The sequence below is a fragment of the Anser anser genome (assembly GCF_964211835.1).
Source record: "Anser anser genome assembly, chromosome: 4".
NCBI lineage: Eukaryota > Metazoa > Chordata > Aves > Anseriformes > Anatidae > Anser > Anser anser.
This window is the reverse complement of record NC_139724.1, coordinates 18756687-18775015: the sequence shown is the minus strand read 5'-3', so window position 1 is coordinate 18775015 and position 18329 is coordinate 18756687. Positions and strand designations below refer to the sequence as shown.

The 18329-nt window shown below is 35.6% G+C and overlaps 1 protein-coding gene across 6 annotated transcripts in view; it reads left to right on the top strand.

Moving 5' to 3' along the window:
- FGL1 (fibrinogen like 1) overlaps positions 1–18329 on the top strand; it is a 36188-nt gene that overhangs the window by 9002 nt on the left and 8857 nt on the right. The window contains exons 1-6 of one of the 6 annotated variants that reach the window (XM_083833535.1): positions 57–1073; positions 1573–1701; positions 2742–2889; positions 6794–6871; positions 9947–10022; positions 15513–15693. In XM_083833535.1, coding sequence (XP_083689661.1) covers positions 9957–10022; positions 15513–15693 — 247 coding nt within the window. In that variant the 5' untranslated portion in view covers positions 57–1073; positions 1573–1701; positions 2742–2889; positions 6794–6871; positions 9947–9956. Of the gene's footprint in view, positions 1–56; positions 1074–1572; positions 1702–2741; positions 2890–3005; positions 5069–6793; positions 6872–9946; positions 10023–15512; positions 15694–18329 lie in introns of those variants that run through there. The other 5 variants (XM_083833534.1, XM_083833537.1, XM_083833536.1 and 2 more) reach the window with 5 other exon arrangements.

Genomic DNA, 18329 nt, shown 5'->3' with positions numbered 1-18329 from the left:
GTTATAAAATAACATCTCAGGATTTGGGAAAAAACGTGAGCCAAAACAATATGGCTTAAAGAATGTCTTGTTAATTAAAAAATAAACATACCTTTTGGGGGAAGTCCTATGTCAACGCTAATGAGCCTCTAGACTGACAGTAACTAATTCCTCCTACAAAGATCTCTGCTATAAGTGCTACCATCAGCAGACATACTAATGAATGCACCCTCACAGAAACTGAATGGATTATCTTTTGAGATAGTCCAATTTAATTAGTATTGAAAGCTATGTCAGAGACATGATGATTTTTCCTTGTGCATCTGCTGGCCTTATCTTGTTAATTTTACTTTATTATTCCAGGGCGAAGGAAAAGAAAGCCAAAAAAACAATAATAGCAATAAACACAGGCATATGAAGACTAGAGACAAAAAGAAGTGAAGGTTTGAAGTTTAACTGAGACTGCAGAGATGTGAGAAGATAGGGAGAAAGATTTTTAAGGGCACTGAAACAAAAGCAGTAATTAACACAGCATTTGAGTAATAGTAGTAACTGTTAGCTTCTTTGCTGATTTGTCGCAAAAATGCTTTTGCTGCAAAAATGTAACTGGCCAAAAATGTTTAGACTACTATAATATGGCTACAGAGCATCTATCAGGCCACCAAACTAAAGTTTTTTGTTTGATTTGTTTTGTTTGTTTTTGCATAACATTACATTGGAAAGATGTTTTCCTCTTAAGGCAACAGCAAAGAGTTTTGAGTTGATTTATACAGGAAGATAAAGTGTCTGTTTATCCCTGTGAGACCTGATAATATATTAAGCAGGCATAGGGCAGAGGCATTGGCATTTAAAATCCCCAAACCAAGCATTAGGCTAGCCAAGGATTAGACAATTCATTACTGGTGAAGAAGAAAGTAAGTTTTGATGATCCACATAATAACCATCAGAAACAATAAAGGAAAAAGCAACTGGCAGTTACAAAACTAGCTAAAATAGCTAACCTGGTTGGACCTTGGAAAAACACCTGCATGTTGGCTGAAGAATTGACAGGATCCCCATTGTAGACCTTCACCAGATCTGTAAGGATGGAGAAGGTAATCCACTTGATACTGCTGTTATCTCAGCACTCTGTAATATTTGCTGTTATGCACATTCCAAGTGTTCTAGCAAAATGCTAGTGACTGAGATCATACCTGGGTGCAAAAAATGACAAGGTGGAGGCACAAGGCGTAACCGGTTTGGTTTTATTAAACGTGCTCATTTCACACAACCAAAACATATCAGCAGAACCACTGTTTCTCTGTAGCTCTAGGACCATAAGTATTTTCATTGTCCACATTTAAGAGCCCATTTTGAAGACATTTTAGAGGAGATCTCTATAACACGGAAGATAACAAGGTCATAAATTACTATTCCACTCCTAATTTCAGATCCAGTTTCACAAACAGCCTACAGATCCAGTGTTTAATCTGAATTTCCCTTTTTTTTTGTTGTTTAGTTTAATATTGCATTTGATACACTGCACTCTTAGTTATATAGTCTAATCTTTTTTTTTTTTCTTTTTTCTTTTTTCTTTTTTTTTTCTGTTTCCAGTTCAGTAGCACCATCTTCAGTTTATTCCTTGGCTGACAAAAGCAGTCCAAAAAGAAACAAAAAATACTTCAGTTATTCTGAAATGGCAGGTTTGGGTTAAACAGGCATATCTGCAGATTCCTCAGAAAAGTGAGTAGCAACAACTTGTAATTCATAATGTATGGGATGGTCATTGTATATTATCACATTGTCTAGGCACTTCCACATTCTTTAGATTTCTGGAGTCGCAATCCAGATGCATGCTTGACTGAAAGAAAACAAACAAACAAAAAAAAAACTTAATCAGGAGAAAGATTAAATGATTACATAGGTTGGAAATACCTCATAAATTTCTCCCTCTGAGCTGAATCAAAGGACAAGAATATGAAAGAAGTAAGGAACCCCTTCATATATTATAAAGAAAAGTCCAGAATCAAAAGTTCTCCTGCCTCTCTGCCCAGCCCCAGATTTTTTTTTCCATTTTGCAATTAAATCCACCATTGTTAGCTTTTTATTTTCCTTGGTTCTGAGTGTAGAGAATGAAAGATACTGTACAACCATTTTGAGAGTTCATTCTAAGAGGAAGGGGTTGTAGATGCTTTCTTCCATTTTTTTTCTGTAGAAGTACTTGAGTGAAATATGATGACCCAGCACATCCAATGACAATGCAAGGTTTGAAACTGGAATAACTTTGAAGTGTTTTAAATAACTTTGTAATCTAAATCATTTTTCCAATAAATTTGCTCTTGTCGTTCCTTTTTTGTTTTGGCTGATGATAAGAGGAGTAGTAGAGATTTGGTGCTATGTGATATAATCTGTACTACTGCTTAGAGATGGCACTAATGGAAAACAAGACTGAGTAGACATATACTGCAGAGAAATTAGTTGGTTCACTTTTCTACAGAGATGATATGATTTGCAAGGTAGAATATGGGTGAAAGGTGTCTTTGGCGAGAACAAAAGAAAAATTGAGGTCAACAGGAAGCCTCCTGGGGAAAGGAGACAGTTAGGAGAAGGCAAGGTATCTAAGCTGCTCTTGTAAATAAGGTAGAAGATTACAGACTGTTCTCTCTTCCTGACTCTTGCACTGAGATCTTGAGCAAGTCCTTTATCTATCATATACTCTTCCACACAGCAGAGCTTAATTCAACTGAATGGAGACTGTTACATGTTTTCTGTTTCATCCTTAGCATTACACAAAATAAAACAATGCAGAGAAGAGCATAAACAAATTAATTCGTAACAGATGAAATGAAAGAACATTTTGGCAAGCACTGAGTTACCGTGTCATGGCTGTACAATCTTTGACCCTCCCACATTTCTACATGATATTTGAAGGTGATCTAAAACTTTCCTGGATAAAAATCATACACGTGAGAAAAAAAATAATCTTTACCTTTTATAAGTAGCATTTAACCACCTGCATTAGAGCTTATCATGGAAAAATTATGTTCAGTATACTATTAAAGTTTTTTGTGTGCTTGCAATTTCCTTTGAGTCTGAATGATAAAAGGATATTATGAACACATTATCTTGTGTTTACTGATTTTATAAGCTGTTAAACTTCTGTCAGATAAAATACCTCAGGAAGTACTCAGCCGAGAGTTGGAATATAATGGGAACAAAGACCACACCTTTCTTTTGTTAGCTATTTATTTTAAACATCCACAAAAGAGCAAAGATTCAATACAACCGTTTTTGCTGTACTTATGGGAGGTAATAAACATATTGAGTTAGTGTAAAAGTGAGGAACCGCATTTTATTCTTCAAATACTTCCAAAAAAAATGATGAAAGAGTAATTAACAATCCTTGTTATATTATGTTTTACTTCTGTGCAAACTCTCCCAAGAAGAACAAATCTGAATAAGTTTTCTTTGAACAGCCAGGCCATTACTGGCCATGTTGAGGTCTACGACATTTGCCAGTTTTCAGTATTTGATATATCTGATAGGTCAGAGAAAGACTCCAAGACCTTTCTCTTTTCCTTTTGTGCTTATATGACTTCCATTTGTATAATCTTTAAGAGTCTTCTATTTAATATGTCTATTCTTGCAAAATCGTTCCAATGATGTGCAGCCTATAGGCCTCTTGAATACAGATCTCTGACTCGATGCCATATATAATTTCTTGTTCTGAGTTCAGTTATGTTTAACTGAAAAACAGCCGGAGATTTTAGCCATCTCGTCTTTGTTTGAAGACTTGAAGTGATGGAGTATCTACTTGTAGCCCTCAATAAATTGTTTGAATGCTCAGAGTTTAAAGTTTTTCAGTCAGAGTTTAACACACCATGCCTTTTTCCACTTTCTCAGTCCAGAGCCCACCCAGTGAGTCACACTATACTTTCCTGAACTAAGTCAGGAGTCCCACTATCAACAGGTATCTCCCTCCTACCAAAGTTATTAGCCATAGTAAGATTCCCAGTAAAAATGAATTGTTGCATACTTCTTTTGAATTTATTTATTATAATTTTATCTTATTTATTATAATTTATTCCAATTAGTAAATACTTGAAATTCAGAATTTGAAGTTAGGATATAGTGTAATGAGTAAAGAGAAATACTGCCAGGTAAAGAGATGCCAAATATGACACCAAAAATTATTTAAAGGAAGTGTTCCACAAGTATTAGTTTTCAAAAGTAAGTTGACAGTGTGAGTATTTATAGCTGTGGAATGTAAAACTCCTTTTATTGCTTTTGTTCACTATTTCCTTAAGAGTTCACTTCATCCAGAAGCATTCTGATCAGTATTCTCATTTGTTGAACTGTTTGGAAAGAGCCAGCATAACAGAAGGAAGGCAAACATGCAAAACAAATCACATCTTAAAAAATATATTTGTTGTATTCATCTGGCTCTAACAAGCTTACATAGAAAGTGATATTGTCAAACCAAGTCACTGAGACTGTGTTTTTGGGTGCCTTCCAATTGAGATAAAAAATACCTACATCAAATAGCATTCTTTTTCCTTTTTTCCTGTTCCCTTTGGCTTTGTCTGTATTGTTTCCTCGTTTGTTTGTTTTAAGCAGATTTCTTTATATTTTATCAGCTGTAAACTGTAACCTATAGTCTGAGAGTGTTTTCCTTCTAGATCAGTCAGGTCAGATAAGCTCCCTATAGCTCTGAAGCCTAAGAGATTTAGGTTGTGGTTCAGGAAAGCTGAATGTCATGCTGAGACCAATTTCCTGGATCACAGCAATGAAAGAAAGTGGATGATTCTTTGTTCTTTTTGGTCTATTTTTATTTCAGAAGTGCTGTGTTAGGCACAAAATTACCATCTTCTCCTTCTTATGTTGCAATTCAGAGTTGATAGCTGCAACTCCTCAGTAACATTCCTGCCCACTGACTCATAGCAGAAGTAAGCCGCAGCGCTACAGAATTTAATAGCAAAAACAATCGCAGTCTGGGAAGGGCTCTGGAATTCCTTGCATCGGCTTAAGAAGATTTAACAACTTTGAGTTCTGTCCAGAGGGGAAAGGTAAACGTTTTAGGTACCTGTGTGGGAAGAAGAAAGAATTTGGGGTAATTTCTATACTTCTGGATTAAAAGTAGTTTTTGAAGGTCGTATAACTGGTGCGATGTTGCTAATGATGTAGGAATGTTGCTTCGGTAGGATCTAGCTATTTTGCTATGATATATACTTAGTTTGATAATAAACCTCCTATTCAAAACTGTACTTTCTAAGTGTCTAATAATGTATGGCTGGATGAATAGGGCTGCTTTTGAGGCCTAGAATTGGATCAGATCATGAATGACTGTCCATTTTTCAGATGAGGAAATTGGCTCAATTTTTATAGCACTACCTAATTAAAACAAAGCAAAGTTTGTTCATGAGTTTAATCACTAAAACAGGTTTGGCTTCCAAGTCATTAGCTGTCCTTTTGGCAGACAGATTCTCATTTATTATTATTGTGTTTTTTAACATGGCAGTTCTTACTGGCACTGTGCAAACAGAAATTGGCATCTGAATTTTATATAGCTTGCTGTCTCCAGAATTCGAGAACAAGGAAATAGAGTTCAGTACTTTCACAGCACAAGAGTTTTGCTCGTATCATCAAGTCTAGTCAGTAACTTGTTACTGAAAGACACAGAAAAATATCAAATTTGGTGGAAATTTGACCATACGATTTACTGTCTGAGTAAAGAAATCCCAAGTACAGAAATGCAAAAATATTCAGAGGTATTTTCCTTTAATTTTAATTGTGTAGCTCTAGGAGAAATCTTTCCATACAGTCATACAAATGCACATTCCAGGTGTGATCTTTGACTGGTATCTGAGTAATCTCATAAGGATAAAATTTCAAAGTTTTGCAAGATTTGCACTTAAACCTCAGTTTTGCTAAAATATAAAGCAGCTAATTATTAAAGGCTTGTGCTTTCAACTCGAAAATGTTACGGTGAGGTTTTCTCAGTCTGTCTTGATGTGTGATCATCAATCTGCATGTCTACTGTCCGAGATGAAAGCTTTCCTGGGAAGGGGTCTCCCCTGCACAAGTTTGTTTGGTTGTTGCTTTTGTTGTTTGTTTGCTTTTAAATGGGAAAACTGTGTTATAACCAAAGCTTTGGAAGTCTCTCAGTACATATTGTCTCCTTGGACTCACTAGCATCAGCAATACAAAAATACTTATGCAATTGTCTTCATCTGTGACACAGATTAAGGCTTGGATGGTTTTGTTTTTGTTTTGTTGTGAGTTTTTTTCCCAGTATTTTGCTATGTTTTTTTTACTGCATTATGTGTGAAAGTTGTATTCTCTCCCTACATTTTTAATTATTTTACCTTCCAGGCATATTTCTGGATAAGGCATTTTAAATAGCTGTGTAACAACCAGGCTAAATATTTCAGTGGGTGGAGAAATAAGTTTGAGAAATTGACTTTCAAAGCTGTCTTCCTAGAGCGGGATTTTAAGCTTCCCTTAAACACAGCTTTAGCTTTACATATCACCAGAAGATAAATGTACAGTTTCGGAGAACTGTCACTGAACCAACCTATTCTGAAACTTTGTGTAGAAAATAAAAAACTAACTAATCAGGTAACAACATTAATTCCCAGACTGAAGCTGTTTATTCAGTCTGTGTGCAAAACACTTTGAACGTGTATGAGGTCTGATCCTATTGTGTGATATTTTACTGCTTTTCTAATCACTTTTCTGACCGCTCAGTGAATCTCCTGTGATTGCAACTGTAGAATCAGATAACTACATGAAATTATATCCACTGACAAACTGTCTCAAATATTTCTACTTCCAGAAACAGCTCTGCTCACTCTCCTCTGCCCCTTCTGGGTCTCCCTGCTGGGCAGTTACAGAAGCAGAGGAACAACGTTAGGTAAACCATTTACTTTCAGACCTTGTCTCCTCCTAGGCTTCTTGACCTCTCCCCCCCCCCCCCCCCCTTCTCTCTCTCTGTTTTTCTTTTTCTTTTTTTTTTTTTTTTCCCCTGATGACAGCAGCAGAAAGATGTTGCTTTACTCAACCCTTGTTCCTATTTCAGGCCTACCTCACTTTTTTTTTACTTTTCTTTTTTTTCTTTTTTCTCCTCTGTCCTCTCTTTTTCAATGTATTCCCTGTTACTGGATGACAGCTCTGCCAAATGGAGATCTCAGTTGCTTCCTTTCTATATACCCCTTAATTCTCTTATGATCACAGTGAACTCAAAATTATCTTGACTGACCACATGATTAATAATGCACCAGAATGCACCTTGGCTTTACTGTCTAACTCCCTTTCTTAAAAATTAAACACCAGGATAAGGATATCTTGAGCAATATATTTAAAACATCACTTTATAATTTTATTTATGAGAGTGCTGAAAGTGATACTGACAGCATTGTCTTCCAAGTGCGGCCCTCATGAAGTTTTCCATGACAGGAACATACTTTAGAAAGAGGCACACTTTAAATAGAAAAGTGACTTCATCACCTGAAGGTGACAAACCAAACCAACTGCACAAACTCTTCAGCTCTTCGTTCCTTTTGTGCAGCACACTTGCAATAGCTCACACATACTGTAAGAGAAATGGTCTGCCTTGATTGTGATTAGTGGTCTGTTTTTTTGCTAACATAAATTGTTCCAAACAGTATGTAAGATATACTTGATAGTGTGATTATTATTTTTAATAAGAATATTGTATTTATAAAGATGTGCAATCCTTTTAAGACCAATGCAGCTTTCACATTAAGTGAAATCATGGTATAACAGCTTGAATATAAAGATTAATTGGAGGAAGAACAGTGTGCTTTTATAATGAAAATAGCAGAATTAAGCAGAACAGTTAAAGAATCTCCCAGTGAAAAAATATAGACCCTTCTCTCCTAGAAAACATTTTCAAGATGTGCATGGAGTAGGGACTGAAATTATAGAAGATAGGTCATTTGCAGCTTGCCCGGACAGCTAACATGTTTTTTGGTCATGCTTCTCCCACAACAGCCAATGTCATTGCAATAGATGGCAAGAGCTGCAATAGCCATGACTACTACTATTCTAGGTGAAAATGCATGTTTTATCATGGCAAAAACCTCTGAAATCCAAATTAATAACAAAATTCAATGCCAGACAATTCTTGCAGATGCAGCCCCCCCCCCCCCCTTTTTAAGCTTTAAATTCATAGGACTCACCACTTTAAAAAATAGCAGAACTTGTTGTACTGAATTTTAGTAAAGTTTCTAATTGAAATAATATAACATTTATTTGGTTAACACGAAGAAAAACTTACAAATTAAAATTCAGAAATTGTATGACATAGAAATAACAGATTTTCAGGTCACGCTTTCTATTCATTAAACATTTTATAAATAATGTAGAAGGAACCCCTTTGGAATCCTTAGAGACAGACATCAGTTTAGTATAGTGCTTTGCAGCTGAATAGTAGATTTTGCTTATGTATTTCCAAAATTCTTTTAAAAAATCTTTCTGAGCTGTAACATGGGGCACTGGGCAACCCTCAACACCTTGCATCTTCATCCAGTCTAGTGCAAGAAGCTGTGTAACTAGATTCATGCAGAAACATGAACTCTGCAACAAGTTTGATGCCTTCAAACCAGCAAAACTCAGAAATAAAACTAAAAATAAATTGCTTTCTTAAATAAATTAAGTATAATTTAATGTCCTTAGTATTTCATAGGTGATTAAAGCCTGCAATTGGACAGCACTATAATTTGTACTCTTGCATGAAGCTTTTGGAGATTGGTGAAAATGAAGTTGAATTTGTCAGATTTTATAAAAACTTAAAAAACGTACTTCACATAAGCACCCTGGTTTTCTTTGTACAGTAAAAAGCACAGTCTGCCAAAGTTCCACTGGTATTTCATCTTAATTCCTGTAGAAATATGAGTGGAAATTTCCATAAAGTTGATTCAATAAGCTCATGTTGAAATTGAATCATTAATCTCTATTATGTGTCTTATGCTTTATCTAACCACAAATGTTTTAACATGTATTTAACTGACTTAGTTTAATAACTAGAAAAAGCAGAGTGGACACATATTTTGGTTTAAATGGAATTAGCATATCTTAAATGAAAATATTGTAAATTTGAAAAAAAAAAAGAAACAAAAAACCCTCAGTTGACCATCGCAGCAGTTTAATTTAAAATTTAAAATTGATTTATGTGTAATCTATGTAAATATTTTAGTGATTATAGAAGTTGGTTTCTCGTCTGTGAACTGAAAAACATACGTCTACATTCTGGAAAATGTTGAAGTTATATTAGCTAACGTTTGCAAGGCAGTCAGAAACAATGGTGATTTTTTGGCATATTAAATAATTTTCCTATGAAGTAATGGGATTTAAAATGCTATGGGCTGTACAGTACAAAATATACATAGCTATCAGTTGACAGATGTCATCCTTGTCACCACTAGAATAAAAGCTGATAACTATTACACATTTTTTCCAAAATTACTCTGTGACAGAAAAATTATTACCTCCATACTTTCCTGGTACAAAGGACTTGCACAAGACATTTTCTTTACTTCAAGGACAGCTAACCAAATACAGATTTTAGTTAAGTTGAATGTAACGGAGTCCTTTCTCCCAACTTTCAGAGACCAAGGAATATTCTTCTGCTTTTCTCAACATTTTAAAGGGCTATTTTGCTTTTCTCTCATTCCACAGTAAGTCATGTCATTTTGTAACCTTGATTAATTCTTCTAAAATGTTTGGAGACCTCTGATCCTTAGTGGCCTAAAACGGTAGGATTGTTTTTACTGGTTTTTGAAGGTGTATTTTATCAGACTATTTTATACATTGTAATGAAGCCTAAATATATGTTGTATTTGTGAATTATAGAGAAATAATTATAGGTTAATTGATTATTTGCAATAACATTTAAAGATGTCAGGCGTAAATATTTAGCTTTAATGTTTAAGTTAACTACTATTTCATTTGTCCCTCTACTTCACAGCTTCCAGAGAATGAAGATTTTGATAGTGATTGATTTTGTCCTTGCAGCTAGCCTGACGGACACTATTGCAAGCTCTGTAAGTTCTACTCCTTAAGTTTATGTTTAGAGTTTCTTTTAAATAAAGAAGAACCTCTGCAGTCCTTACAGTGTATCTCAGCTAGATCTGATGGCAGAAACTTTGACAGGAAAGATTAGAATACAAAACAAATCCAGAAGACTGGGGAAATAGCCTCTAACAGTGTTCAGTGGAGACAAGTTTCTGATAAGGAACGACAAAACAGGTGCATAAATGTACAATGACTGAGCAATAGCACTGGAGAAAGTAATCCAGTCCATTTGTGACTGGATCCAACATGGAGAAGGAGGCAATAGAATACCTTTACTAAAAAGTTATCACGATGCATTAACACGGACATTGTAGAAAAGGCACTTTTTGCTTCCATTCAGTGGTAATGCTAACTCAGAATAACAGCTTCAGTTTTGAGTAACATACCTACAGAAAGGCAAAACACAGCTCGTGTCTCACGAGCTTGCTGGCTGCAGCAGTACTATGCTGACACAAAGAATGTTTCTATCCTTTTCTACCTGGTCCACTGGCCTTAGGACTTCCTCTCAAAACAAGATCCACAGCTTCACTTTCTTACTTGTTGCCATGTTACTATGTTGTAGCTCACATTGGGAAACAATGAACACAGCTCCTTTGATTCTGGCTTCCCAGACTTTCTACTACTTATTTTGTGTCTCCAACAGAAACACACAAACACATTTATTCCACCACTTAAAATAGTCGTAACCTTACCAGTCCTGTACTGTCTGTCTTGGCTGTCCTTTCTAGTTTAATATTCAGGTCCTAATTGTCAGGGACCTGGGAGACTGAGTTGTTTATTCATAACTGCCTCTGTGGAAGTGGTTGTCAAATTTACAGCTAGGTAAGCATAACTGTTTGTGGCTATCTTAGGAAAGCCTTTTGTTTAGAAAAGTGGCTCTGCAGGGACAAAATAGGTAGGATGCACCTGCCTCTGTAATCACCTTTGCTTACTGGAGAAAATAAATAAATAAATAAATAAATTGATGTTTATAGAAACCTACTGAGAAAAAGGCAATACCATGAAATACATTTGATTTATTTTGATTTTTAATTTTTTAGTTGGAATATTATGGGCTGTGGCTGACTGTGACTGAGAACCGGGAACATTCTGAAATTCATCTCTAAGTTTTCATATTTAATCTCTTTAAAATACTAATCTCATTTGAGGCATTTTTTAAGCTCATTTAAATTCTAAAAATACAGGAAAAAACACCTCAAGTAAAGAGTTTGTATTTTTATAGTTTTCATAAATTATTCTAAATATAATATGTAGCATCAGTTTTAATGAAAGGACACTGGCTGCTGAATAGCTCACATAATAATGAAATAAAATAAAGAATGTGAATACATACTAATTGCAGCAGCTGCTTAAATATGGAACCATATGTCCAAGAGCAGAGCTGTCAGTAACAGTTAGATAATTGCTTCTCCGTATGTAGTACAAACAGTTGCTTCACTGAAACAGAGAGAACAGGTCGTGTTCAGTCTAGTTTCAGTGGGCACTACTGTCCACTGGAGAAAGTCATGATCAAATTCACATTTTTTAGAGTATTTCACTATTATAACTGTTCTACTTTGATCCATACCTAACAAAAGGAATAGCAGTAAGTTATACCTGCTAACTCTTACTCTGTAACCCTAGAGTACCTTTTGCTTCTGTATTACTCTAGCTGTGCACTGGTTTGACCTCAATGATTTTAAGAGTTATCCTGTGACAAAGCTGAGTAGTACATGCAAAGAGCAATGTTGTGACACGCAAATCTAAAAGCCACATCAATCCACCTTGAAAGTTAGACAGCTAACTTGGGATTGTCCCATGGGGAAAATACGTCTGGGATTCCAAATACGAGAATTGCAGCGTTGCTGTTCAGCAGCAAAGCATAACAGAAACTGGAGTTCACAGCAGGAGATAGCAATGAGAAGACCTGAGTCAGGGAGAGAAAGCAAAATATCAGATAAAAGTACTGTTCAAGGTTACTTTCAAGACTAATTCTGTTAAATCATTTGTTTCTTATGGTGCACTTATTCAGTACTGTTCATGATTTCTTTATTGTCACCCAGTATTTAGTCACCTAGTCAGCGTCATGAGCTTAAATCTTTTGCAACAGGAAATTGTGATGTATAATGCAAATATGTTATTTCTTACCCTATAACAAGTGTGCAGTCTGTAAAGAGGATGAGAATCAGTTCGATGTTACTTTTCCATTTTCATGAAATAATTCACAATTTTTAAGTAAGCAAAATGAAAAGGTAACTTTAAAATACAAAGTTAAGAATAGTATTTAGAGATACAGCCTATTTCAGACTGGTTGGTTTTAAATTGATTAAAAGGAACAGACGTTTTATGTCAGTATATAAATTAGCATCACACTGAAGATAGATGCCAAGTTTTTCTAAGGTACAATAAGACTTTTTGGAGAATTTCTCTGCTTTTGCTATATAATTTAATCACAGTAGGAGAATGGCTGTCGGCAGTACAAGTAGGCAGAATTATAGATGCATTTTCACTAGACCTGAAAAAAAATGCACTTAGCTGCCTGTAGGTCCCCTTCCTCAAATGCACAGACTCTTACTTTAACCAGAAGTGAAAATAGCTCTTCATAGCTCAGACCCTGCCACATGGGAAAAAGCCTACCTACCTGAAGTCTTGCTTAAGACATTGCAGAGGCCTGGTTGCAGGGGCCAGCATTTCCAGGATAACTGAAGTCTTTCCTGTTTTTTATTACCATGTTCTCCAAAGTTGTGCGTACTGAGGTAAGACTGATAAAGGCCAGCCTCCTCAGTAAACAAAAGCATGGGACCTCCTTTATGACTCTTAACTTACTATGATTAAGATTAATTTTTCTTCTGAGAACTTTTTTTTTTTTAACTCACTCTTTCTCAACCCACCTATATATCTCTCCAGTTCTCATTCATTTTCTGTGTGCACTCAGGAGCAGGCTGAGAATTTGCAGAGAACTTTCTTTTCTGAATGGCTCAGAAGGGCTCTACTCATTATTTTTTTTTTTGTGAAGGATTTATACGAAGCTGCAGATACAAGTTAAAATAATCATCCTGGAAAGACTTTCTTTGTAATATGCAGCATGTAGCACAGTAGTCATTACTTATGGTCAAATAACCTAGAAGCCTCTGTAGAAATTGTGTACATGCATGTATTCATTTTTCTTCTTAAGTTCCCTGTTAGAGAAAAAAAAAAAAAAAAAAAAAAAAGAGGGCATGTTAGGGATCTTGTATAGCTATCAACAAATAAAACAGATTTTCAAGGGAGTACTCTTAAATAACATAGGACTTTAGGGATATTAGGTCACTGGCTGCTTTTTTTTTTAACTCCTTCCCAAAATTTTAGTGTTTGGTAAATTGTGCCTCTCACTTACAGCTCCTCCTTGTGGTCAAGCACCTTCAAGGTTTCTCAGGACCTAGTAGCAAGCAGACAGTTGGAGCCTGCAAACCTGCTGACACAGCTGGCTGACATGGGCAGCCCAGCCCCACAGAGGCAGCCAAACCTTTTCCTCTCAGACAGGTCACTGACAAACTGCCTAGTCCTGCCGCATGTATACTCCCCATTCTTTTATTCCACTGTATATATTAGATTGCACTTAAAGAGCCATCTGATACACTGCAATACTTGGAGCAGAGGCCTCTAACCAGGATTGTTTGCAAAGACAGCAAGCATGATCAACACATTTTTCAATAGGACTGAATATTACAGTCAAATGGGACATGATGGCTAGGAACCATTTTAATGAGCTCACAGACATACAGTATTCTCTTGAAATTTGTTGAGTTCATTTGTCTATGTTGAAAGTGAATTCTATTCTCTGTGTTCAAAAAGCACAGGGGCTTGGACATTAGCAACACATTTCTATCAGAAACAACACCATAGTCATGACACAGGATGGATGACACAGGATATGGATGTTTCTCAACAGCAGCAGAAGCTCTGCTTTTTAACTAGTAACAGAAATTACTTATGAAAAAAGTCCATATGTGTTAATCATAAAATGCAGTTTCTTATTTCTGTTAATTTGAGTTTATTCTTAGAGTTGTGGTGAGGTACTAATGGTACTGCAAGGAAGTCAGTCCAACCAGAGCCATGCCTGTGCTGCATAGAAATGTACAGAATGGTACCAGCTTTTCACACAGAAGAAAAAAAAACAAAACATCACTGCAGCAAGAAAGTGACAAGAAACATACTGATGGTAGTTTTCATGGAAAATACATGAGGCCTGAGCCTGGTACAAAAGTATGCTGATGCCAGTGGAGCTTCACATCAGTATGCTGCTTCAGATCTCTCTATACCTCATTCAGCATGATAGGGCAATGTTCTAAGATATCAGCTCTTCCATATGGATGGCAAGTGTTACAGGTCTACATTCAAATAATGTTGCCCTATGAATAAGGTTGTACCAATTTAGAACTGCTGTATATTTGATCTTGCCTATCAGATTTCCAAAAGGTTGCCCTCTGATTTTACTTTTGCAGTGCTGGCTGTGCTCATGCAAACACCGTAGCTACTAAACTATTTGCTCATATAAAATTGCAGACACAATGTTACTGATACAAAACCTCACGTCACGTTTGTAAAATGTATCATAAAATCCCAGAGGCTTTCCCCTCCCTTTTGAAATCAAATTTGTTTATTATGTATTTGAAACTGTACAAGCTGTTGTAATTTAAGCTCCCTAGCTCAGGCCATAGCCTTACCAGAGCCATTAATCTAAAAAAAAAAAAAAATTATTGCTCTGTGTACATTGAGCATGTCAGAATCTGGAACAGTTATTCCAGCTCTCCTGTGTCATATATCAGTATGTGCAGTGAGTGGAAGGTATCACTGTATTGCAATCACCACATCTCCCTTACTCTGCACGGTAAGCTAGGAGTATGAGTCATAGCACAATACCGACTTAAAGTTTTAAACTCTTATTTTTCATGCATATTTGCAGTTTCCTAGGGGCTATTTAATTTAGTGTGCCAAAAAGAGCTTGAAACTTTACAATATTTATGTTGGCAATGTTAAGATTCTTATCGTAAGAAGTGTGTAATCAAAAAGCACTTGAAAATAAACAATGAAATTGAAAAAGTATCAGCACGGACTGTATTTCCTTAAAACTCTGGAAATTTTGGAACCTGCACCATGTTGGTAGGAGGCCTCACTGGGAAGTAAATCTCTGTGCATGATGAGGTGATAGAGAATAAACAATCTGTATGATAGCATTTTTACGGCGTCTCCTCTGTGTGTTTCCAGTGAGAGCTGGTAGCTTAGCCAATAAAGAGAGGGTGTCTTTGCAAAGCCGGTATGGATGGATACTCTATAGTATACTAAATCAGTTAAGGTAGAGGTAACAACTAAGGTGGGAGTCAAAATAGTGTCTGTAGGGAATTGAGTCAAAAATGTTTTATTTGTTTTTTTTTTTTTCTTTACATGTTAAACTTGACAAAAAATATTGATTTTACAATAGGATGCATTTTCCGTTTTAGGATCTACAGAACTGTTTTCGAGAGCAGATACGACTTCAGGCCCAGGTGAGACTTCTGGAACATCGTGTGAAACAGCAGCAGTTAAAAATTATACAGCTCTTAGAGAAGAAAGAGATACAGTACAGTGACAGAGGAGATGAAAACAGTGCCATTGACTTGGGAGGAAAAAGACAGTATTCAGGTTAGAAATGAAGCTATTCTTTTCATTTCCGTTCATTGTAGTGATACCCAGAAGCTTTAGCACAATGAAGCCCATTGACATATTGTTTTGTAGCTCACAGAAAATTGTTTGTTTAAAGCGCAGTATTCAGCTGCTACCTAGGCCTGTGTTCATCTCACATAGTATAAATCAAATCCAGATTGAAGAGGTTTATTTATTTATTAATAGCACGTAATTGAAAAGCAATCAGTGAACAATACATTTAGAATCAGTATCAGCAATGCAACTGATAATAGTTTGGTGATATCCTGGCTGTTTTTTGATCTGGTTGGTGATCATCTTCAGTAAATTTCATTACTGATAATTCACTGTTTATCATTATCATTTTAGAGGCAACTATCATCTCAGAAAAGATAGTTTCAGATATTGTACTCACACACAGAGTTTGTATACTCACATTCCTATAATGTCAGTGGTTATCTTGGTCATGTTACCACCAGGGGGTTGTACAGACACCCTGACATCTATGATAACTCAGAAGAAAGTCATGCTTGCTACAAAGAGCTATACCTTTCAAGTGGTCGGGAGTAGAATGTGGTAAAATGGTTTGCTTTTACTTTTTGTTTATTTTAAGTGAGATATCATGATAGAAATATATTACACAGGAGCTGTATGATCTACTTTGTTGGTTTCTTAATAGATTTTAAGATGGCATTTTTGACAGACAAAGCCCAAAAGGATTTTAGGGGCTTAACTGTCAAAAACAGTCTTTTCTTTCTCAGCTGCGAACAGTAGTAAGGTTCCAACTGACGTTTCTCTCAGTATAAAAGAGAACTGTTTAAAGGAATACTATAAATAAAAAGCAATACCTAACCGTAAGATGCTAGTATAGGTAACAATACCAAATAATAATAATAATAATAATTGCAATAGATAATTCTAGTGGCCTGTTCCTTATAAGATGAAACCATTTCCAGACTATGCTGGTTATGGGGAAAATATGGCTTTTGTGGTTTTGCACGTTGAAAAGAACTGGTTTCTGTTACAAAAAGGCAAATCATGCTAAAGAATTGCAAGTACAGCACCTCTGCAATCCTGAAGCTTTTGAGCATTCCCATCTAAGAAATTCCTAATGAATTCTTAATTATCTACTAAATGCGGTAAAACTCTTGTTGCGCTGTAGAACATACTTGTCCTAATAACTCTTAGAGTTACATCCCGAATGATTTAGCTTAATACAGCTAAGGCAGATGAACAAAATGACCAGGAAGGCCTCAGAGGACGGAGAGATTACTAAATGCAACTACCTAAAATCTACAGTGTTCTTCCAACAGAACATTTTGAAAACTGACATGTAGAAGTAGAAGCTGTTCAGTACACAATTACTAATTTTTCCCATTTTAAGATGCTTAACTGCCAAAAATTGGCAGCATATTACAGTCTTAGGTGGAATTGCTAGCAGTCCAAGGAATATTAAAATGTCTTTGGTGTTCTGTGTTATCACCAGTAAAGATGTTCTCCATCACAATAGTACTTTTATTCCTTTAATATTGGGGTATAGTGTTTTATAATTGCTAACCCAAAATCAATGTTTGAATCTAGCTTTAAAGCTGAGAGCTTGATTCCACTTGCAGAATAGCTTAAAGAAGGAGTTTTAGAAATTATTTGAAAGGCAATGGGATTAAAGAAGTAATATGTTAGAGAGTTTTGTCGTACAAGAGTCAGCAATATCCCAACATATATTAAGTTCTCCATACTCTGCTAATTAAGTAACTCATTTGAAAATAGGATGTGTCTGCAAAATAGGAAAAATCATGAAATGGATGGACACATGGCTAGCAATTTAATGACCTTACTTAACTGGAAGTTAAGATGCTCAACATCCAAGTCCAAACCCCAAACTGATAAAGACACTCAAAAAAAACCACCTGCCATGCACAGTCCTCTTTTTTAATACAATAGGTGTGCGAGTTCCGATCTGTAAAGTCCCTGAAGCATCCATGTTTACACAAATAAGCCTGCAATTGTGATATCTGGATCTCTTATATTCTTTGTGTTGCAAAACTGTGACTGAGTTAGGTTCAGCTCCAGACTTCACAGTTTCTAAAATACTGGTTTTAAGTTGGTTTTATTCTGGTGGTGATCTAGTCTCTCTGCAGTGGAAGAAGGCAGTGTGTTAACACGTCATTGCTGGAGTGAGGTCCAAACTCATCTCAAATAAAAAAAAAATCCCAAACAATAGTTGGATTGAAAATACAATTTAGGCGTCTGATTCTTGGATGGCGTTGCTTTCTAGTTGTCCAGCACTGGAGAGTCTTAACTCCTATAATTTTTAATAGCCTTGCTTGAATATACTTGTAGTATTTATGCTTCTGGAAGAAATCACAACATAAACCAAGGCATCACATATAATAAAATACCACTAAAATAAAATTGAAAGCAGTTATAAGTTTGACTTTAAATTTTATTTATATTATTTATTTACATATTCAGCATCCTAGAAGACTTTTTATTATTATGGTTGACTTATTTTTTTACTGGAAAAAATTATTAAAACCACATTCAGATGAAAAGTCTTTGTCCTTTCTTAGTGTATGCCTCAGTTTATTGTTTATTTTCCTAAAATGTGATTCTGGATAACAAATCTATGTTCTTGT